The following is a 21441-nucleotide window of genomic DNA, read 5'->3' on the forward strand; positions in this document are numbered from 1 at the left end:
ATGTAGGCGTAGTAGTAACAGCACAACCGTCATGGCTCCAGGACATGCCGTTGATTCACAATGTGTTTGCTTTTTAAGGGAGGCGTCACAAACTGAAGGCCATTTTCTCCGGTCTTAAAAAAACATCTTGGAGACACAATCGACTGAGATCACTGATGAAATCCCTTTATGACTGAATCCATACAGCTTTACCTGAGTATTTGCCATTTTAAGTTAAGCCTTCATTAGGACAGTTATGGTGACCCCGGTTGCATTTAGCTTTTCCCCATCTTGAAGTATGAAAAAACCTAAAGGGGCTACAAAATACACATCCCACACTGTCCATACTTTTTGCATTGCAATCAAGTCAAAAGCCATCATTTTGGAGTTGATTTATGGAAAGTGTTCCTCTAACAAAAAATAAAGACAAGTCAGGAGCATAGTAGAAACATTTGAAACCCATTATCCATTACTGAACTGTTCCATTTGCTATTAAGAGTAAAATCAACCCAATGCTGCTGCTTCGTGAAGCTGGAGTTCCTTACAGAGTTAACGAACAGCCAGAAGTATGACTGACATAATATGTAAGTGATGCTTGAGACCCAGATTGAACAATAATTCCCAGCAACCTAAATATTAAAAAACCATTAAAAAGTATTACCAATAAATAGCCACTCTTATTTGTACAACCGATCATGTTCTAGTACTGCAACAATTCATACACAGGGACGGTGTGCTTGTGCAAAGAAAAACTTCATCCCGACTGGAAGCAGGAGTCTTCTTTAAGGAAATGACGACTCAAAATGCTGTTTTAACAAAACAAATCCTCAAGGGGGTTTTTAGGAGTTCGGCAGCTGACTGATGAGAAAACTTTTTTTTTTAAAAACTAGTTTTTCAGGGTAATCCACATCTTATCTAACTCTGCATGGTTGGACCTTTAAGGGAGGAAGGAGCTATCTTAAAAGGAACACTGAGACATTTTCCAGAATCTGATCAGAGCTCCCACAGCAGATGGACTTCAGGTTAAGTTGTGCAGTTTATTGATAAGAGAGAATCGGACGAACACAGTTAAAGCAGCTCATCAATACAACTGAATCAAAAGTCTGCATTTTCATGTGTTCAACACTAAAGTGTCCACTTCCCCACACCTGCCAGGTACCGCATGCAAATGTCTACATATGCATCTATGTATACAACAATGTGCACACTGGTGTTCCTCGAAAATATAATAGTGAAGAATACTTTAAAAAAAAGGTCATTTGTAAAAGTCCTTATTAAAGTTGTAGGTTCATTTTGAAATTGGACGCAACGATGCGGATGTCGCTCCCGACCTCCTATTGGCCACTCTGGCCCAGTCTCTTGGTGTAAGACTCCCAGCCTGACTTCCTGTACGACTCGGCAGCTTTCAGCCTATCAGGGGCCTCCAGGATACCCCGACCGACGATGATGACATCAGAGCCTTTGTTGTAGAGGACTTCCTCTGGGGTGGTGTACTGCTGGCCCAATGCATCACCTGCAAGAGAGGGATGGATGAGGAAGGGAGACAGAGAAAGGGGGAGCTTGTTGAGGAGGAAGAGGACTATTGATAACAGGCCCAGAAATCATGTATTATACAATAGCTCCCCCTTGTGTTAAAGAGGAGCCACAACACCAAAAAAGAAGGAGTTGAAAGTCATCAAACTTCTGGAAAGACAGTTTTTGACTATTAGGTGATGCAATCTAGAGTAAAACTGTGTGATAAGCTAATATAATTTAGAGACTATTCGAAAAATCATGATGTCCCTACATTACAACATGTCTAGGAAAACTTTATTTTTGGTACAATATTCACTTTAAGTATATTTAAGCACTTTTTTTTCTTTCACTTTTCTTGATTCCATCTGTATATTTTGAATCCATCTGTAAATTTGATTCTTTTTTAATGCTCTTTTTTTATCTGTTATATTACCATTCTCCTGTTAATTTATATTTTTTGATTTTTTTTCAATTGTATTACTGTGAGCAGTGCTGCTGTAATTTCCCCACTGAGGGACTCATGAAGGATGATCTTATTTTAAATGTACCTCCAGCCTGCAGCTGCACCCCAGGGGTCATGTGGATGAACTCTGGCCTCTTGGAGATCTTAGAGCCACAGATAAACCCAATCACAAAGTCTGGCTGCTCCTCTGCCATCGTCAGCTGGAAAGAGAACCGGTAACGGAGACAAAGTGTGAACTCAAACCCTGGACTTTCTCTGAGCAAACAAAGGAAATGCAGAGACATGCTCACCACGGCCTGTGTGTATTCACCGGTAGCCAGTGACCCCTGGGAGCTCATCTGCGCTATGAGCAAACAGCCTCGGCCCAGAGGCTTTCCTACGGCGCTCAGGCCCTTCAGCACGCCGGGCCCCGGCACCGCGTGGGCGTTCACTATGTGGGACCAAGACGAGATCTGGTACAAGCCACCTGGCGGAAAAAAAGGATGACGACGCTCAACAATACGAACAAAGCGCAGTTTCTCAAAACGCCACCTTGAAGACGGCTGCATTTCACACACGAGCTTAAAACCCGCTCACCTTCATACTGATGCCTGACCGTGTTCCCAATGTCGGCAAACTTGCGATCTTCGAAGATGAGGAAGTTGTGTTTCTCGGCCGACGCCTGCAGTTTCTGGTTGAAAGCCGCCGTGTAGTCCTGTTGGCGGACGCAAGAACAGCGTTTGAGTCATTGTCCCGACAGCGTTGTTCGTGTCCAACGTGAAACCGGTTTCCCTCCAGACCTTCAGGATGTCGACGTGGGTCTTCAGCATGCAGATGGAGGGGCCGAGAGAGTCCGCCAGCCGCAGCAGCTCCTCGCTGCTCGTCACGTCGGCGGACACGCAGAGGTTTGACCGCTTCTCCTCCATGGTCATCAGCAGCTTGGCGGCCAGAGGGTGGACGTCTGCAGACCAAAGGGGCGGGAGACGCTGAGTGAAAGGCTTCATCGAACAAATGCAATATCCATCTGGAAGAACAGCTTCACCTCTGAAGAAAGTGACGGGTTAGAAACGAAGAACACCATATAGAAAAGCGTTGAACTAAAAGAGTGAAATCATGCCACTGGGCCAGGTGAGGGGAAAGGTATCGGTCAAGTCTTTCCAACCACGTTACCGTACTAGTGCTCGGAAGTCAGAAGACTACATACTCGGTAGTTTGGCTCTGTCTGCGTAGCTCAGCTCGATGTTCTTCTCCACACACACCTTCTTGGTGGCAGGGACCCCATTGCCGTTATCATCCTTGGGTCTGAAAGAGGACAGTTGCAGTGTTATTACGCATTTAGACACGCACACACACAAGACAAAGACTTTAAAACAAATCACCTCTCGCCAGATCCTCCGTCAACTTTTATCACTGTACATGCTTCTATTTCACTGTATATGCTATATATCTATCCGTCTACAATTCTTTCTAAGACACTGTGACTACCTGAAGGTGTTGTTGTCCAGGATGAACGTTTTGGTGCTTTGGGCGGTTTTGCTGTCGATGCGTTGGGCCGCCTGCAGCACCTCGAGCAGCTTGAACATGGAGATGACGGAGTGGAGCCTGATTCCCCGAGACGCCAACATCTCCACCGCGCCCTGCTCTCTGTCCATTAGCACAACGGCATCGGTCACCTGCAAACAAATAAAAGGTTTCAAAAGACGATTACAGCCGCGGTAACATTACGACAGTTCTTAATGGGCGTTACAGTGATCACTCAAACAAAAGCAATCCGCGCTATACGTCGTCATCTCCACCTTCAGGCCCTCTTTGTAGAGCACTTCAGCCGTCTCCAGGATGCTGCTGCCGCTGGTCACCGTGTCCTCGATGATCAGACACGTGTCCCCCTCCCGAAACGAGCCCTCCACCAGACGCTTGGTTCCTAGAGGGGGTCACATGAGGTTCCCTCATCAGTCCCTTTCGCATACAAACTTTTACTAGATCAATATCCACTGTTCTCTAAAAAGCAACAATTCACTTATCTGACACCCGTTGATGACCTTAATTAGCTCTCGATCAAACGGTTAAAAAAAACTGGTCCTGCGTCGTCTTAGAAAACTTAAGACATTATGTTGCCACTTGTGTATCAAAAAGGGTGCAACGGTGCCGTACAGGTAACGGCCTTTGACAGCCGAGAGAAAAGACTTGCTATAATGTCACTGATAAGAGGTGTGGCCCTGGTTTGTCAAAGTGTCTGAATGGGAGAATATGATAACAGAGAGCTCGTCTATAGAGAGATTATTATTATTTTATGTTTTTTTTATAATGTGTTTAGGCACAGATACATGTCACTATCCTGATTTAAGAGCTACAACATGGGACAATTAATCACAAACAACACACACACACCATAGTCCTTGGCCTCCTTCCGCCTGATGAGCATTGGCAGCTCGTTCCTAGAGCAGATGATGGTGGCCAGCGGCAGGGCTGTGTAGGGGACCCCACACACCGTGTCAAATTGCAGGCCCTCGTCTTGCACGCGTTGGTAGAGAAGACTCGACACCTGCACGTGAAAACCACAAGAGAAACTTGTGGCAGAGTTGTAGGCGAGAACCACGAGACAATCACATGTTTACACCCCATTCATTAGTGATTATTGACGAGCTGGAATCCATGTTTTCCTGCTGAGACCTTCACGAGGTGATTAACTCTGCGAATTATCAGTCAGTTGCTTATTCGGGGGAACTTTCTCAATGGCTGCATTTCAACGCGACTAACTTTCCAACATGCAGCCCCTTTTCGGTAGCCGTCGCGTGACGTAGTTGGTCCGGTTGCGCAGAGGGAGGACGCACGTGTGTACCTGGTTCATGAGCGCCGGGTGGGACACCAGGACCCTCAGGTCGATGTAAATGGGCGTCAGCAGGCCGCTCTTCAGCTTGTACTCCCCGAACTTCACCCCGTTCACGTCGTGCAGCTTCAGGATTAAACTTTCTATGGGAATGTTCTCCATCTCGTCTGTTTTCAGGAGTTACCGTCGAAGTTCAGTTGCAGCCTGGTCTCTCCGCTGCTTTCGGGAAACAACACTTCCGCTTTGATTTCGTCAGAATAAAAGCATCACACACCCACTCGAATGTTTTTCCGATATACTCTTTTTTCTTCTTCTTGTCATTAACAATCAAAGCGTAGCACTAAATCAGGTCAAGAGGTTCATCGAAATTGTTTAGAGCGTTGGTTGTTAATAGTTTTTTTCATGAAACCTACGTGCAAAAAGTAGGCTGAAGTACTTTTTTTCAAAATGTAGGTCCTCAATGGTCTACAAATTACACATAATATTTAGATGTTATGGTACAGGAAGTACAGCACAGTACCACCAGAGGGAACCCAGAGGGGCTGATGTATGGGCGTGTGTTATCTTTCTGCCACTAGCGTTAATAATAAAAAAAAAAAGATTTCCCGCAATTCTATTCTGAAGGAAAGACGCTTTAACCGGAAACCAGGCAGAACCAATCAGAACGCAGAGATTCCACAGGGGAGCGTGAATTCCGGTGTAGGGTTTCTCTTGATTTTCAGAATAAAAGCGCAAACCTTCCACGTGTAAAAGGACTTGTGGAATCGAAAGCAGACTCGAAATCCTTATTTTATATTGTATGAATTCATGTGTGGTTGATAGGGCTCCCACCCTATCTTCATTTAAGCAAGCCCACAAAACCTCTTCTAACTCGCCTTCACCTGCTAAACCCTGCACCTATCCTCCACTACGACTCACACAGCCTCCAGTTTTCTTTTTGTTACCAAATATGGTCTGTTCGTTTGTTTGCTTTGTATTTCCATTATTGTTTTGTTCCGTCTAGCTCCGTCTCTTGTCCCTAGTGTAAAGTGTCTTTGTGCACCTAGAAAAGAGCTATCAAAGTTTGATAAGAATAATTATTAACCTGTTTCTTGTACACGTTCAAAAGTTAACGGATGTCTCCATTTCAGCCTCCTTTAAATTATAATCTGGAAAATATCTATTCTCTCCTGACAAAAACAACAATGGACACACGTTTGGCTTGTTTTTTTCAGTTTATTAAAAAGATTCAGTCTACAGTAGTTCAGATTTTGGCACCAACAATATAAAAACAAGTTAATCAAAAACAAAGTGTACACCCCAAAAAAGCATTGAACAAAATGCCCGAATAAAAGGGATAAATAAAAGAAATGATTTTTTTTTAAAAGAAACTAAAAATACAAACATGTATGTAATAAAAATCAATTTCACTTGGAAATAAAAGGCACATTTTCCCATCTGCCTACTTGTTGTTGTTGTTGTTAAAAAACAGTTACACTTTTGGTCAGTCAGCTTTTGCATTATAGATTTCATAGGCGCTATACCATATCAACTTGTAAATTATCCACACAAGGATAACTGTAAAAATACTATATGGCGATGGAGTTTGTTTGCAATAAGCTCACACTCTGCGGATATCAAAATGTTTAGAGCCAAGATTTTCTGAATATTCATGACTTACAGTGAGACTCAAAATAAAGGGGAATGTAACACATGAACAGTTATCAGGGAACATACTTGTATAAAATCAGACACATTTGGTGAGTTTTGTCTTGGTCAGAGGAAGACAATGATCATGGAATGTTTGAAAATGTTTTTGAAATACTTTTGAAGAGTCCCAACAGTAAAAATACACAACAACACTGCATCCGGCATGTGTGAGTGTGTCAGTTTGTTTGGGGGGCGGCAGGTTGATGATAAAAGCAGCAGGATGTGTGCTCTAGATTGATGTTAAGAAGAAAAAAAGTCCTTGGATGAAGGAATCCTTTGTTTCTCATAAGAAAGGATCACAACCAATGTGAAAAAAGTTGAACACATCTTTGAAAAGGCACAGAGGTGGGTGTAGAAAAGTCTTGTTAAGGCACTTAAATTTGGTGAGGGGAAATCTTTAAGGCAAAGATCTGATGGAAATGTCTTCTTTTAACGAAAACAGGAGGAGGCTTCCTTCTTGAAGTGGTATCAACGCTGACAGGGTTCTCACTTCTTCATCCTCCTTTACTCTCCTCTAATCTGAGGGGTTGATGGCGTCTGCGAGCAGCTCCGGCCTCAAACATTCAATCGGACATTGGATGTTCTGGGTGCAGAGAAGGGCAAGATGAGAAGGCAAGATTTAAAGCAACATCTTATAAATCAGTCTTTCCCAAAGACTGGGTCGGGACCTACAGGTGGGATGCAGGACATTTTATTCGGGTTTTTTCCTGATTTTTCTTTACGTTTATGTCTGTCTGCAGTACACCTTTGAGCCACACGAGGGAGCATGAATGTTAATATTGTACCGATATTTGTAATCTACTTAAAACATTGAATACAAAAATAAAACATGTATTCTGTTTGTTTTACTGATGAAAGGAATTGGATATGCCTAAATGCATTTATTTGGTCTCATTTATAATGTATTTAACACATTTCTATGTTTTAAATAACACTAGCATGAAAATAAGTTCTGATTTAGTACATTTGAAATGGCTTTTTAATATAAGATAATGTGGAAATGGCAGTAAAAAATGGTCAGGAATGTTTAATTACATTTAATTAGAAAATTAACATTTTCAGAGAACTAATATACAGTGGCATTAAAGTCAACAATATATAGATGAATGAAACAAAGTCCTATTCAATTCAAGTGTAACATTGTTGGAGTGTGTCTACGGTCCGTACAGACTTGTGGTTAAATATTAATATCAATGTATTGTTTTTTTTATTACAGTTTAGAGCAGATTATTAGTAGTAACACTCATAGTGAGACACTGACCAGCTTGCGTAGAGCATTTTCTCTGTAACGGTCGAAGACGTCTGAATGAACGGGTTGAAGGAGGTCAGCGTCCACATCCGTGTGTCCGCCCGGCCTTCTGCAGTTCTCACAACGCCATCCCTGAAGAGGTGGAGGGAGGGGATGAGACACAAACAGTCTGAGCACAATAACTCCACAATGCAGTTCTGATGGTAGTGCACATTACCCATGAAGCAGCAGTGAATAGGTTTCAGTGCACACACACACATAGACACACACCTGTTGTCCTCCATAGCACGTACAAGTACAGATGGCGCCCAGGTATTCCTTCTGCCACTGGTTTCCCACATGGTACATTTTCCCATCGTCATAACATGTTGACTCATCTGTAATCGAAAATGAATATCCTTGAGAAATAATTGAGAGAATACTAAACATAATTGTCCTCTATCACAATACCACAAGCCTGACGTCACAGGGAGTTTAGGTTTTATACGTTTGTACTTACGGGGTTCACATTTGAATTCTCCCTTGCCGTTGCCCAGGCAGGTGCAGCTCATCATGTGACCGTTCTCAGCCTGGCGATCCCACTTCTCTCCGACGCGGTAGTTATTATTGTTATCGTGACACCACTCTGAAGGAGGGCAAAGAAGTAGCAGCATGAGAGAGAGAGCAAAAGAGAAGATACAGGTAGCGAGGGTATGGGAAGAGAAATGCAACAGGACAGCGTGGAAAAGGTGGAAGGTTGGATTTAAACGGCAAAGACGGGAAAGAGGAAAGAGTAAGAGAAGTGGATATGTGAGAGGAGCAGTTCAAAAGCTCCCTTCACACTGCAGACAAAGATTCACAGAAACGGATTTTCACATTTATAATCTCTGTGAAACGAGCATAAAAGACAATCTGCAAACAAACATTTGTATTTTAAACAACAGGTAATCACATCCTTTAAATTAGTGAGGGCCCCAGTGAGTTTTACTGGTTCCCAGTTGAATACAAACAGTGTCCCAGTGGGGACACATACATATAGACATACAGACGGTGTAAGGCCACTGAATTTATGGCGAGTGGGTGGTGATCTTAGTTTCTGCTATTGTCGCGTTAGCTCTATGGACAATGCACAAAACTGAGATCGACGCTGGCTAGTTAGCTTAGCTTAGCTTTCTGTGAGGTGTTTACAGCAGGGAGACCAACATGGGCAGACTACAGACAGACTCATATGTCGTAAAGCAAGCCTCTTTATGATTAATTCATACAATAACTTGCAGTAAATTATATAGTTGCACTGCTAAGGCTGCCCATGCCGTCAGTGTCATAGTTAGCTAATAAGGAATTTATAAAGTGCATAATGTAAAATATAGTTATTGCTTTGTGGAGCACATAACTGCAACAAGTCTTTTCAGTTTTTTATCTTTGATATATTGGCTTTGTCTTATAAATTCCTCTTAAAATCACATAGAATTAAGTATTGTATAATTCCATGGGGTGTTTGCAAAGCATGCCGGGGTTATTAAGCCACTCACTGGATGAATCACATCTAAAATGGCCGCTGCCCAGCCCAAGGCAGCGGCACCACAGCTTGAAGCCCGTCTCAGACATGCGCTCCCACTCTGAGCCCACCTCGTGGTACGTCTGCGTGAATGTGTCGTAACACACATCCCGGTTGGTGGACATGGGGATGTCACCTGGAACTAAGAGATGGACACAAACATATGTTTAAAATTGAGCCGACTGATTGGTTACCCTTGATAAAGACATTAGATACACACCATTGATTTTGGTTACATTTATACAACACATACCATTTGTATATACATGTGTTTAATAGGAATGCATATTAAACATATTCAACTTTATTGTCAATGTCAAGTGTGGACTACTGTACCGGCATTGCCAACAGTTACGACTTCCTCCAAAACCTTCTCTTTAGACCCGCCCCTCATGGCCTCTACTACGACGTTATAGGATGCTCCGGATGTCAATCCAATCAGTGTAGCACTGTTGGAGGTGCCGGGAAGACGCATCTACATAAACGGAGGGAGAGAAGGTGGTTCTTATATCTCCAACAGTTAATATATAGGTGTGTGTGTGAGAGAGAGAGAGGCATACTATGTGTGTATACCTGAAAGCCTCTTTCTTCCAGGTGTGTAATAGGATTACAGGACACCTCGTACTCTGAAGTCTGAGGAATGCCAGACCAGGAGATGGTTGTGATGGTCTGCGCTTCCTGGGGCAACTCGGTTTCATTGTCAGGGAAACCAAATGCAAGACCAGGCAGGGGACCCTCGCTCACCTACAGGATCAAACGTACAGTACGGATATGATGTCAGGTCATAAAACCACCAAAAATGTCACGTATACACTTTTAAGTTGACTGTCAATTGACAGCTAATGCATTAGTAACCCTGCCGTTCAGCTTCTGTTTAAGTTCTATATTTCTTATTGAGAAAAATTATTTACTGAAAAGTTGAAGTTAATGCGTTACAGAACAGTGAGATAAGATCAGCTGAGACTCTATAATTCAAACCACAGTTTTGTGTGGCCAGTTATTTGTTATCAGCGACAATCCTAAACTCAAGATAATGAGGTACATCAGAGTTACAGATCATTTTAGTCTTACACACCTTGACCAAAGGTACTCTGTTTCCATCAGGGCCTGCTACAGGAATATAGATCAGAGGTTCTCTGAGAGTCGGTCTCTGGCCTTCTCTGGGTCCACTGAAGGGGCCATGAAGTCCGTTATTGGGGCCTAGACTCTGGTACTCAGTATAGATGTGCTGGCCCTGCTGGCCTGGTTGGTTCTGGCCACTAGTGCCAGTCAAGTGAACCTGGTTGGTGTCAAAACTGCACACAGAAAAAAAAGAGAGCGTTGAGGAAGGAATAACAATAAGAGATGTGAAGCACAGCTTAATTGCACAGATATGTTAGGTGTGGTTGCATTTTCCCTCTGAATCCATCATTGCAGTGTGATTACGCAGGTTCTTACATCTTGTCATTGAAGGACTCGGGAACATCCAGGATGTCAGTGGTGGGTCGGTGAGGAACGGGAAGCTGTGGCAGCTCGGGGACCAATAGATGACGATCTGGAGCTGGCTCTGTTGGACAAGAGATGCATGTATGGTAGCGGTTATAAGCAAGCAGAGCAAACCAAATGTAAAGATCTATTAGCTGAACTTTCAGCGGGTAAAATCACAAGTTGTCAATGCCCCTAAAGTTTGCAGGGACCAAACAGGTGCATGATGGGTGGATGATGGGTGTACTTACGTGTTCTGGCTTTGCCCACTAGAGGTGTGCTTCTCAAAGAATTCTGCAGCGCGACAATCTTAATGACGTACTCTGTTCCTGGCTTCAGACCTTTGGCCAAACACAACACACATACAAACAAAGCTATTAGCATTTGTCATTCGCCGCCGTTTGTAAATCAAAGCATTTACATGTCGGTATGTGGACAGTAAATCCCATGCTCCACACTCACCGTTGATAATGGCATAGCTCTGGCCTGCATGCGGTCTGGGGACAATCTCCCGAGGCAAACCCCCGGCCTCCTCATAGGTGACATAATACCCAGTAACCCTCGGACTGCGTGACGGCTCCCAGGTGAAAGAGATGCTGTTTGGGTTCAGGGAGGTGAAGCGGATGTTGGTGGGCGGGATGACCAACGGTTTGGCTGGAAGAGATAAACAAGTAAGAAAATACTCAACATGAAAAAACATACGTAGTTACAATTTTAAGTCGTCATACAATTAAGCTGCCATCTTGATTTGTGTTACTCTTGACTGACACTGTAGGATGGAAATGAATATTACCAGTGGTGGCAGTGAGTGTGAGAGGTGCACTGCGTCCGTTCCCTTTCAGTGTATAGATGTTGATCTTGTAATTGGTGCCTGGCTCCAGACCTGAAGTAAAGACAGAGGGACAGGTTAGTGAGGGGTGGTGAGCTTTTGTGTTGCAATACCAGGAATCTGATGTTCTGATTGAATTATAAACATTATTCTTACTTTACGTCATTGCAAACGCTCGGACATTCTCACATCTGTGTACCTGTAATAACGAAGGAGCGGGAGTCAGGGCCGATGGTCCTTTGAATGGGCACGTAGCCTGCAGAGGAGGTGGTGGGAGTGGCCTCAACCAGGAAGCCAGAGATGGTTTCTGTCTTGGAGCGCCACGTCAGGGTGATGGACGAGTCGTTAACGTCAGAGATACGAACGCGACGAGGGGGGCTGATATCTTGAGGTAGACGAGGAAAAAGAGAGAAAGTAAATGGGAGAAGGACCAAAACATGGAGCGAGAGAGTTGGGATAAACTCGAGACTGGCTTTTGCACAACACAAGATATTCTATAACAATGTTACAGTTTTCATGCATCAAAAAGGAACAATTTATTTGTCAGATTTTCCCAATTCATGAGTCACAAACTCACTCTCCAGGGTGGTGATCTCTCCTTTGACTGGCCTGCTGGTCAGAGAGTTTTTCAAGGCATAAACATGGACTTCATAGGCAGTTGCGATCTAAGAGAGATGGCGAAAAAGAGACTTCAGTGCTGTGCAGCTTAATTATACCGTCTGCAGCTAAAATCATAACTGTTTGTACATGTGTATACATGTGTGCCCACAGGTATGCAAGTCAGTCTGTATTACATCTTATAAAACACTACATTTTCTTTCTAATTCCACTTTTGCTGCAAGATAATGGAGATCCACGACGGGAGAACATTCACCGCGATGGACGTCTCTGTAAGTCCATTTTCACACTCATAATGTAGAAGGTACTGCAGTAAATAAATACGTCCCCCGTTCAGACTCACACAGCCACACTCACCATGAGTCCAGAGATGTGCGCCTGTGTGGCGTCCGGGGCCAAGTTGATCTCCTTGGTCGGGCCGCTCTTGTTCTTTGGGTTCACCACAACACGGTAGCCTGTGAGGCCGGTGAGGCCAGTTAGTCGGTTTTCCTGACCCGGCACCGCCCAGCGCATGGTGAAAGAGGTAGGGCTAACCTGGGAGAACTGGAGGTTGGTGGGGGCTGAAATGGCTGTGAGGGAGGGGAAGGAGATAAAATGAGGATTAGACAGAGACCGTACTCATAGTATCAGCAGACGGAGGTGCTCATTGGACACGGTCATGCCAGAATAAAGGATATTTACCTTGACATAATAACCCAAAATGTACTTTCTGAACTTTAGCTTTCACCTTTTCTTATCTCTTTATTACATAGAGAACTAATTTCCTTGCGTACCTGTAGCTTGTGTCCCGACCAGTGGTGTGCTGGCTGTGTCATCATGCACAGCGATGACCGTCACTGTGTATTCAGTGCCGGGTTGCAGACCATAGATAACGGTAGACTCCGCGTCTCCTCGAGGAGCAGGTCGCAGCTCTCTCTCGCCCTCCTCCGAACTGGAATAAGTGACCCGGTAAGAGGTGACGATTCCCTCAGGACTGTCCCAGGTGATGCGCAGTGAGGTGGAGTCGATGTCTGAGAAGGTCAGGTCCTTGGGACGGTCTATATCTAAAAAAAAGTTGAGGAGAGCAGAGAGAAGGGAGGCAAGGTAGTGGGGTTAGAGAAGTAGGTGGAGAGGTCGGGAGGTTGTCTTTTAATTATCTGACATTTTAGTGAACAATATATTTAGTGTAAACCCTTACTTGTTAAAGCATTCACCACCACAGGAGAGCTTTCTCCATCTTGTCCGAGAGCATATACACTCAACACGTACTCTACTGTTGGCATAAGTCCTGAGAAAGTAATCTCCGTCTGGTCTGGAAATACAAAAACAGGAAAGAGACATTAGTTCCGCTTAAAACTAAGAAGCCAGAAAACATTTAAGTCTAGTCAAGCTTTAAAATATGCACACTAAATACTGGCGTACCTGGAGCCACAACCTCAGTGAAAGACTGCCCCTGCCCATTTCTGGGGACCCCAGTCACCCTGTAACCTTTGATTGGGCCCTGAGCAGGGCTCCACTTCACTGTGACACTGTTGTCATTCACCTCCATCACCTCCATTTCAGAGGGAGAGTCCACACCTAGAAGAGGAGCAAGGAGAGATAAAGAGTTGCAAGTGTAACTATGGGCAAGCAGGATAATAACTAAAAATGGGTGACTGATTTATGTCTCTCAGAGAGTGCGTACTTGTCTTGTGCATGACATAGATTGGAGTGCTGGAAGCGGGGCTGTCTCCTCGACCGGTCACAGCGTAGACGGTGACGGTGTAGTCAGTACCGGGCTTCAGGTTAGTGATCTTGGCAGTGGACTGAGAGCCAGGCACTGTGAACTCCTTAGGATTGCTGTGACCTCCTGGAAAAAGAACGATAATGATAAATGTTTGAAAAAAAACAAGACTTGAATGCTCAATAGACGAGAACAAAAAACACAGTCACAGAAAAACCTTTCCTGGCATTAAAGAAAATGAAACGCATCTGAAGCCATTAATACTAGCTCACCAGTCTCTCCGTGAGTGATCCTGTAGTAGCGCACAGTGACAGGAGGAGCATCCCAGCGGACGGTGATACTGGTGGGGGAGGAGTCGAGGACTTCCAGGTCTGTGGGAGCATCGGAGACTGGAGAGAGCGAGAGAGAGAGTCCACATGATGCTAATGCTAACATGGTGAGTAACTGGAGGACACCAAGTATTAAATCAGGATGTCGTACTTGTCTTCTGTTTCCCGCTGAGCGGCAGGCTCTCTTTGGACCTGCTCACTGCGTAGATGTTGACCAAGTATTCGGTGTCTGCAGTGAGTCCCGTCAGGGTGAAGTGGTTCCTGGACGGAGGCAGCCTCTCGTCCTTGGCCCTCCCGCCGCTGACCATCTGGTAACGGATACGGTAACCTGTAATTTTGCTCTGGGGAGCGAGCCAGTGGATGGTGAAGGAGTTGGTGAAGATCTCAGAGAAACGCAGGCCGACCGGGGAATCCAGAGCTAAAAAAAAAAACGGTTGGAAGATACAGAGAAATATTCTTTAAAAAAGGTCCTCTTTCAAAAGGCAAAGATAATCTAAATAATACCATTTTTAGCAGCAGCATTAAAAAAGAAGCTGTTTTCTTCTGGATACCCAAAAGAAGGTAAGACTCACCTGTTGTCTGTGTGCCGACGAGGGGCGAGCTCTCTCTCTGCTCATACACACACACCACGCTCACCAGATACTCTGTGTTCGGCAGCAAGTCTGTGGACAGCAAAAAAAGACATGAATACAAATGTAGTTGTTTGTGTGCCAATGCGTTGCTGTGTTTTTTTGTTTTTTTGCTGTAACTCACTCCTTAGCACCACGTTGTTACTCCTGCCTCCTGCACTGGTTTCTGTAAGGTCATCGTCATCATCAATGGGATGATACCTGAATAATAAGGAGACCAACAGTCATTTGTGCTGTTATTTTTTATTTTGTTTGTGGGTGTATTAAAATCAGTGTGTCCTCTAGATAAAATCTGAATCAGAAATAAAAAAAATATAGATATATAATGTGTTTCCGCTCGTACCTGATGAGGAAGCTGTTGATGTCAGCTGTGTTGGGGACGATGGGATTGACCCAGGTGACTTGCATACTGTCTGGCCCAACCTGGGCAAAGCCCAAATCAGTGGGTGCTGGTACAGCTATTGAAGAGAGAGAGAGCAGCTTAGTTCAGGGTGTGTTCAAAAGGTACAAGTGAAAAGGGGCTCAAAGAATTGTAATAGTTTTATGAAAGAGCGATGATATAAAGAAATAAGGGGAGAAAGTAAATATGAAGAAAGAGAAACAAAAACATTGTGAAATGACTAAACTACAAAATAGTTCACTATTTTAAGGCAGGAGTCTGTGTTTTATGCGCGTGTCAGTGTAAATCCATCTGAAGCTTTACAACATCTTAAAAGTGAGAGAACAAGCAGTGTTTGCATTGAGTGGGAAGGAAGGGAGGAGGTTGGGGGGGGGGGCAAAATGAGCCTCAGTATGATTAAAACGCCGAAACTAAAACCAGATGCTCCTCACATACACGCAGAGGATTATTAAACAACATGCTGCACAATTACATCAGCAACTTAAAAGGTTTGCTTGAAAGAGTAATGTCTTTGGGTTAACAAGAACCGTATCACGTTATATAACTCAGGACGCACGATGTGATTTGTGACTGCCTCCTTGGCAACTGAGATCACACTATCTGCCTAAAGTGTAGTTTTAGTATTCTTATTTATGACTGAATGGCTCCTCCAGAAATAACATGTATGCACGTGTCTTCATGGTATTAGTAGTAAGAGAAGTGTTCTTTGGTTCAGTGGCTCTTACAGGTCTTCTGAGTGACAGTGGTGGGCTCGCTCTCGCCGTTCTCCGTCACAGTGATCACACTAATGTCATAGTCGATACCAGGTTCCAGGCCGTGGACGGTGTATTGGCCGGTCGTGGACAGAACCATGTCTTCAAAGATGGGGACACTCTCGCCGGCTGCCACCACCGTGATCCTGTAACCAGTGATGGCCGTCGTGTTGAGCGGTGACCAGCTGAGACTGATGGTGGTGTCGCTCACGTCCTTGAAGGTGAGGTCGGTCAGCTTTGGGACTTCTGGGTGGGTGGAAAGGGAGGGGATTGGCGGGAAAGGGAGGGGAAGAGAGAAGACAACAGGAACACCAAACAAACGACAGGCGGAAGTGAAGGGAAGGGGTTGGACATAAAGGGCAGGAAGAGGAAACCAAGAAGCAAGGTCAGGGCGAGCAACGAAAATTCGTCTACTTCCAGTAGGGTGAGATATTCAACATATCACACCAATGGAAGTGCTAATGCAAAGCTGCTTTTCCAGTTATATATATTAATATTTCATGAGATTTCATCTGTTATTCAATGAAACAACTCGTATTCATAATATACACACGGAAAATATAGCGTTAGTGTCGCTAAACAGTCCTATTGTTGTTTTGGACAGTCCTTCAGCTGCTGGTGCTAAGTTAGAGCGGTGATGCTAACACAGCGGAGATAGCATCTGTTAAATGTTGAAAACTGTGTTATTTTAACAATAACTTTCAACATAGTAGGTTATGTATAAATGGGGACGGCGGGCTCTTACCGACCACACAAACATTTCCCTAATACATTCATCCAGAGAATCAAAACAGACTCCAAAGAGAAATAAAAGGTTAATTTTGCTTTTGCATGTTAAATATCCATACTCCAGGATTATGGGCTGACCTCTCACTCACCAGGTGTAATGGTAGTCGATATGGGAGTGCTCTCCATATCGTCCTTCACAGTAACCACGCTGATGTTGTATTCCACTCCTGGACTGAGATTCTCCAGGGTGCAGGAGTTCTGGCCAGCCTCCACAAACTCCTCCACACTGTTTCCTTGCTGCCCATTGGTGGGAGTGCATGTCACTCTGTAGCCGGTGATGTCTTGTAGAAAGAGAGAGGGGAAAAAAAGAAAAAGAAAGATTTACATGGCGTGGAAAATGAGAAAAATGAATGATGCTACAATGCGGAACAATAAGATGCTGACATTCATACTTTGGCATTTCAATGACATTTTGTAAATGTCACACAGAGGAGTTGTAATGTAACTGGACTGTCGCTGACTGACATATTAATAGATTTCATCAAAAACACACACACACACACAAGAGGCATACTAATAAGCTGTTCAGATTGATTTGAAGTGTTAAGCGTGGCTAAATCCTTTGTGTTTCGAGCACACCTGGGTATGTAGGTGTGTGTGTACCTGGTGTACTGGCTCCGTTCCATTGGACCGTGAGGTCTCCGGTGCCTGGGTTAGACTCCAGGTTGAGATCAGTCGGAGGAGACAGAGCTGGAAACAAAAAGGAGGAGATTTCAGAGGGGAAGGAAAGTGTAAATTAATCAAAAAGAAGAGACGGTGGTTGGAACAAACAAAACAGCAGGCAATATAAAGAAGACACAAGAATGAAAAAGTCAATCTTCATTGGTTTATTCTTACGTGTGACAACGCGGCGTGTGATTGGGGTTCCCTGCTCGTGGCCGTTGATAACTGGCTGGACGCTGTAGGTGTACTCCACCCCCGGGGTCAGACCAGAAACGTAGATACTTCCTGAGTCAGAGGTCACATCTCTGGGGGCTTCTCCGCCCTGACTAGGACGTACGGTCAACTGAAAGATAAATGCACACAGTGTCAGAGAGGCGGCGGAGAGCGGGACATGGACTGAGGGGTGCAGGACGTAAAGGTCAGAGGTCAATGTTTTCCCAAGAACATGTAAGGCGGTAGAGCATTCGCGCCTCTGGTGTGACATACTCTGACCAATCAGATTTAAACCCTGAGGTCTGTAGTGCCCATGTTATCTAACGCCAATGGAGCCGACACTAAACCATGAACAAGTGCACTTTCCACAGGAAAGGGAAACAAAATATTTGCATCTGGAGACAATCACACAATCCAGTTCATTTAAAAAAATAAAAAAAAGGAAACATCAGATTGTGGGTGGTGGGATATTAAGGCATGTTGTATATTAAGCATTAGCAGTGATTGTACCTTGTATTCAATGTGGGGAACCGGAGTCCAGGAGATAATAATGGAGGTGTCAGTCACATCAGTGCTGAAATGAGGAGCGTTGCCCATTGGAAGATCTACAAACACAGGGATGGGTTTATGCTCATTTGTATATATACACTGGAGTGTATATGTATATGTACATGCATCAGACACTCACTAGTGGTAAATACAGCGGTCTCTCCTTTACTCAGAGTATTCTCCTGCTCTGCGTGTAGCGTAGCGCTGTACTCTGTATCAGGCTTCAGGTTGAGGAGGGTATACTGAGACAGGCGAGCAGGCAGGCGCAGCTGCTTGGGGTTAGAGCCCTCAATGGTGAGGAAGAGCCGGTAGCCAGAGATTTTGGCACGAGGGGCAAACCACAACATTATAGCGCTGTCCTCGGTCACATTGGTGAAATAGATATCTGTGGGAGCATCTGGCTCTAAAAAGGAGACATTAACAGACAATGTTAGATGTACACTATTCAATTTGAAGGAGGAAAACATTGTGTGAGGAACATAGTGGTGGAGGTTGCACATGTTTTAGCTCATATGTAAAAAAAAAAATTTTTAAAAAAATGCATAAATCCACAGAGACACTAGTTTCAATTAATTTCCTTGTGGTATGAAAATCAACCTTCAGAGACAGATTTGTGCACGTGGAGTCATTTCACTGAAGGCCTGAGGGCTTCCGTCGTACTCACTAGTGCTTTGCTCCCCAATGAGTGGTAAGCTTTCCTCTCCGTTGTGAATGGTGTAGACGCTGAAGCGGTACAGTGTTCCAGGCAGTAGGTCCGACACTTCAATGTAGGAGTTTTGACTGACGGGCAGAGTCATCTCCCTCTGTGGAGACCCAGACTCATCGACGGGCAGGGAGGTGACCCGGTAGCCGGACACAGCGCTGGCTGGGCCGGTCCAGGTCAGGACGATTTTTTTGTCCGACACCTCGAAGAACTGCAGGTCTGTGGGAGAGGAAACTTCTTCTGTTGACAGGGGGAAAAAATGCATGCAAGTTTAGTGTGTATTTCGAGAAAGAATTCTTCACAGTGTTTTAGTCCCTTTCTGTGTAAATGTACATTCAGCTTTTATTTTACGGAGGGTGGTTCACGTCTCTGTCCGAAGATGGCAGCATACACTGTCTCATCTAGGTCATGTATCCTTCCTTATCCCAGCACACATACTTTACAAACAAGTATACACACACACACACACACACACACACACACACACACACACACACACACACACACACACACACACACACACACACACACACACACACACACACACACACACACACACACACACACACACACACACACACACACACACACACACACACACACACACACTTTTCTAGCATCTGCTTAACCGGCCGACCTGGCAGACTGAAAAGTTTTACATAACTACAGTCGAGGAGACTAAGAACAGAACAGCTGTGAACTCGATGACTTCCCTTTACACTCACACACTCACACACAAAACCTGAGTCGGGCCTTCCAAATAACAATCAGGTCCCGTTTCTTTTATACATGTCAGTCTGTTACCTGGCAGTGGCTCTCCGGCAGTGTTGACTTGCACAAAGATAGGCTCGCTCTCCAGGCTGTCCTCCACCGCGTAGATACTGATGTTGTACAACTTCCCGGGTCGAAGGTCACTCAGAGTCACAGATGTTGCCGTGTCAGGGAGAGTCAGCTCCGTGCTTTCACCCTCCATTGATGGCGTGTAGACGATGCGATAGCCTGCGTGGAGGAAGAGGCCGCGCGGTTCATTGTGCGTACGCCGCAGATGAATATGTACGGGTTCAAATCAGCGCCAGCATGATGATACATTTTGTCTGTGACATGTGCCATAACATACCAGTGATGGGAGCAAGTGGTTTTTCCCAGCTGATCACCATGGAAGTTTCTCCCACTTCCTCCACTTCATGCTCAAGGGGAGCATCGGGTGCTACGGAACAAATGAGGTGTAAGTGTGAGGAGGGAAATTACGACCACTGCATTTGTTTTACTGGACCACTTGATTTATAGCCCCTGGCGCGTGTTCATGAGGCCGCTCGAAAGTCTGGGATTCAAGACAACATTTCAGTCTAGCAGCTGTAATTTTTGTGAGAACGGGAAAGAACATCAGAGTAGAGAGACGGGAGTGCACACTGGGAGAACGCGTGAGTGTATGCGTCTACTAACCAGTGGTTTGTGTAGTAGTAAGAATGAGGTGGTCCTCTCCGCCTTCTGTAACCTCATAGACGTTAACAGTGTACTTCCTTCCAGGTAGGAGCTCATTTATGTTCACCGAGGTAGCTGTATGGGGCACGTCTGATGAGAAAAGAAGAAAAAAAAGATTGTATTAACAAATTGAAATATTTTAAGCTAAATAAAGACCTTTTAATCTCTAAGAGCAGTCTGTCTTGGTAAAATCAACTTTTATTTTGAAATCAGGCCCAACTAGCACAATATGTTGGCCGCAATCGATACAAAACCTAACGGTATATTTGTGAACGTATTCATGTTTGTAGAAGTGTATCTCTGCACTTACCGAGCACCAGGGGCTGTCCAGTTCCCTGTCCCTGCTCACTGAGCTCGTACTCTACTCTAAAACCAGAAATTGTGTCGGAGGCGGAAACCCAGGAGATGACAAAGCTGCTGGAGGTAATTTCGGTCACCGACTCTGAGATGTCAACCACAGGCGGAGGTGGAGTGGTCTCGCCTTGTGATGTCGCCACTACAGGAAAAAAAAAAAAGGGATGGAAAATAGGAGAGTTGGTTACTCGCTGCCTCTGAGATCAGAACTGGCAACACCGTGCAGGAAATGTTTCTAAACCTCAGCGAGGAGATTCTGGTTAATTAAACGTTTCAATTTAACGAGCCAAACGGAATTAAAAAAAAAAATTCCAAGCACATAAAATTTCAATTTCATGATGTTGCAAGCACAAATCATCTCACATAGTTATTTTGCAAACCAGTACACATATAGCAGAGCTATGCAGAAAATAAATACCCACGCCTAAACGGCAAAAGTAGCCAAATGCAGTTGGTTAAACAGTGATGCTGCAAATAAACTCCCTCAACTCACATGATCCGTAATTGGTGGTGAAGTCAAAGCGTGTGACCTCTTGGCGTCCAAACCGCAACACGCTGATGAGCTGACCCTCGTAGGTGATGCCCGGCTTCAGACCAGAGATGGTGTGAGAGTTCAGGTGGCCAGGGATCATCACCTCTCTCCATGGGGTGGGAGTGTTTTTCTGGAAAATATGATGGAGAATGTCAGAACGAAGGAGAGACGCCAGAGTATTTTAAAGCTTTGCGT

At 44.5% G+C, this 21441-nt stretch overlaps 2 protein-coding genes across 5 annotated transcripts in view; both read right to left on the reverse strand.

The window, feature by feature from the left end:
- Positions 1 to 325: 325 nt before the first annotated feature.
- On the reverse strand, positions 326 to 4979 carry umps (uridine monophosphate synthetase). The gene is made up of 10 exons (XM_068572563.1): positions 4776 to 4979; positions 4325 to 4478; positions 3733 to 3857; positions 3422 to 3609; positions 3141 to 3238; positions 2737 to 2897; positions 2534 to 2651; positions 2248 to 2423; positions 2043 to 2157; positions 326 to 1492 (listed from the first exon to the last, which is right to left on the reverse strand). The coding sequence occupies exons 1-10, from the start codon at positions 4923 to 4925 to the stop codon at positions 1314 to 1316; spliced, it is 1464 nt and encodes a 487-aa protein (XP_068428664.1). The 5' UTR covers positions 4926 to 4979; the 3' UTR covers positions 326 to 1313.
- Positions 4980 to 5972: 993 nt separating this feature from the next.
- LOC137782638 (fibronectin-like) overlaps positions 5973 to 21441 on the reverse strand; it is a 28958-nt gene continuing 13489 nt past the window's right edge. For all 4 annotated transcript variants that reach the window (XM_068572099.1, XM_068572097.1, XM_068572100.1 and 1 more), the window contains 36 exons: positions 21208 to 21376; positions 20671 to 20856; positions 20322 to 20450; positions 19996 to 20085; positions 19683 to 19877; positions 18840 to 19118; positions 18315 to 18578; positions 18137 to 18231; positions 17588 to 17756; positions 17354 to 17440; positions 16840 to 17031; positions 15935 to 16207; positions 15153 to 15267; positions 14934 to 15010; positions 14753 to 14842; positions 14332 to 14598; positions 14124 to 14240; positions 13813 to 13977; positions 13551 to 13706; positions 13327 to 13440; positions 12923 to 13192; positions 12507 to 12718; positions 12109 to 12196; positions 11731 to 11916; positions 11496 to 11585; positions 11165 to 11356; positions 10954 to 11043; positions 10676 to 10784; positions 10314 to 10533; positions 9812 to 9982; positions 9575 to 9713; positions 9213 to 9380; positions 8201 to 8326; positions 7972 to 8078; positions 7714 to 7833; positions 5973 to 7035 (listed from right to left, as the gene is read on the reverse strand). In XM_068572099.1, coding sequence (XP_068428200.1) covers positions 6967 to 7035; positions 7714 to 7833; positions 7972 to 8078; positions 8201 to 8326; positions 9213 to 9380; positions 9575 to 9713; positions 9812 to 9982; positions 10314 to 10533; positions 10676 to 10784; positions 10954 to 11043; positions 11165 to 11356; positions 11496 to 11585; positions 11731 to 11916; positions 12109 to 12196; positions 12507 to 12718; positions 12923 to 13192; positions 13327 to 13440; positions 13551 to 13706; positions 13813 to 13977; positions 14124 to 14240; positions 14332 to 14598; positions 14753 to 14842; positions 14934 to 15010; positions 15153 to 15267; positions 15935 to 16207; positions 16840 to 17031; positions 17354 to 17440; positions 17588 to 17756; positions 18137 to 18231; positions 18315 to 18578; positions 18840 to 19118; positions 19683 to 19877; positions 19996 to 20085; positions 20322 to 20450; positions 20671 to 20856; positions 21208 to 21376 — 5586 coding nt within the window. In that variant the 3' untranslated portion in view covers positions 5973 to 6966. The remainder of the gene's footprint in view (positions 7036 to 7713; positions 7834 to 7971; positions 8079 to 8200; positions 8327 to 9212; positions 9381 to 9574; positions 9714 to 9811; positions 9983 to 10313; positions 10534 to 10675; positions 10785 to 10953; positions 11044 to 11164; positions 11357 to 11495; positions 11586 to 11730; positions 11917 to 12108; positions 12197 to 12506; positions 12719 to 12922; positions 13193 to 13326; positions 13441 to 13550; positions 13707 to 13812; positions 13978 to 14123; positions 14241 to 14331; positions 14599 to 14752; positions 14843 to 14933; positions 15011 to 15152; positions 15268 to 15934; positions 16208 to 16839; positions 17032 to 17353; positions 17441 to 17587; positions 17757 to 18136; positions 18232 to 18314; positions 18579 to 18839; positions 19119 to 19682; positions 19878 to 19995; positions 20086 to 20321; positions 20451 to 20670; positions 20857 to 21207; positions 21377 to 21441) is intronic.

Source organism: Clinocottus analis, unplaced genomic scaffold (assembly GCF_023055335.1).
Source record: "Clinocottus analis isolate CAN_PGR_092001 unplaced genomic scaffold, fCliAna1.0.p SCAF_12, whole genome shotgun sequence".
Taxonomy (NCBI): Eukaryota; Metazoa; Chordata; class Actinopteri; order Perciformes; family Cottidae; genus Clinocottus; species Clinocottus analis.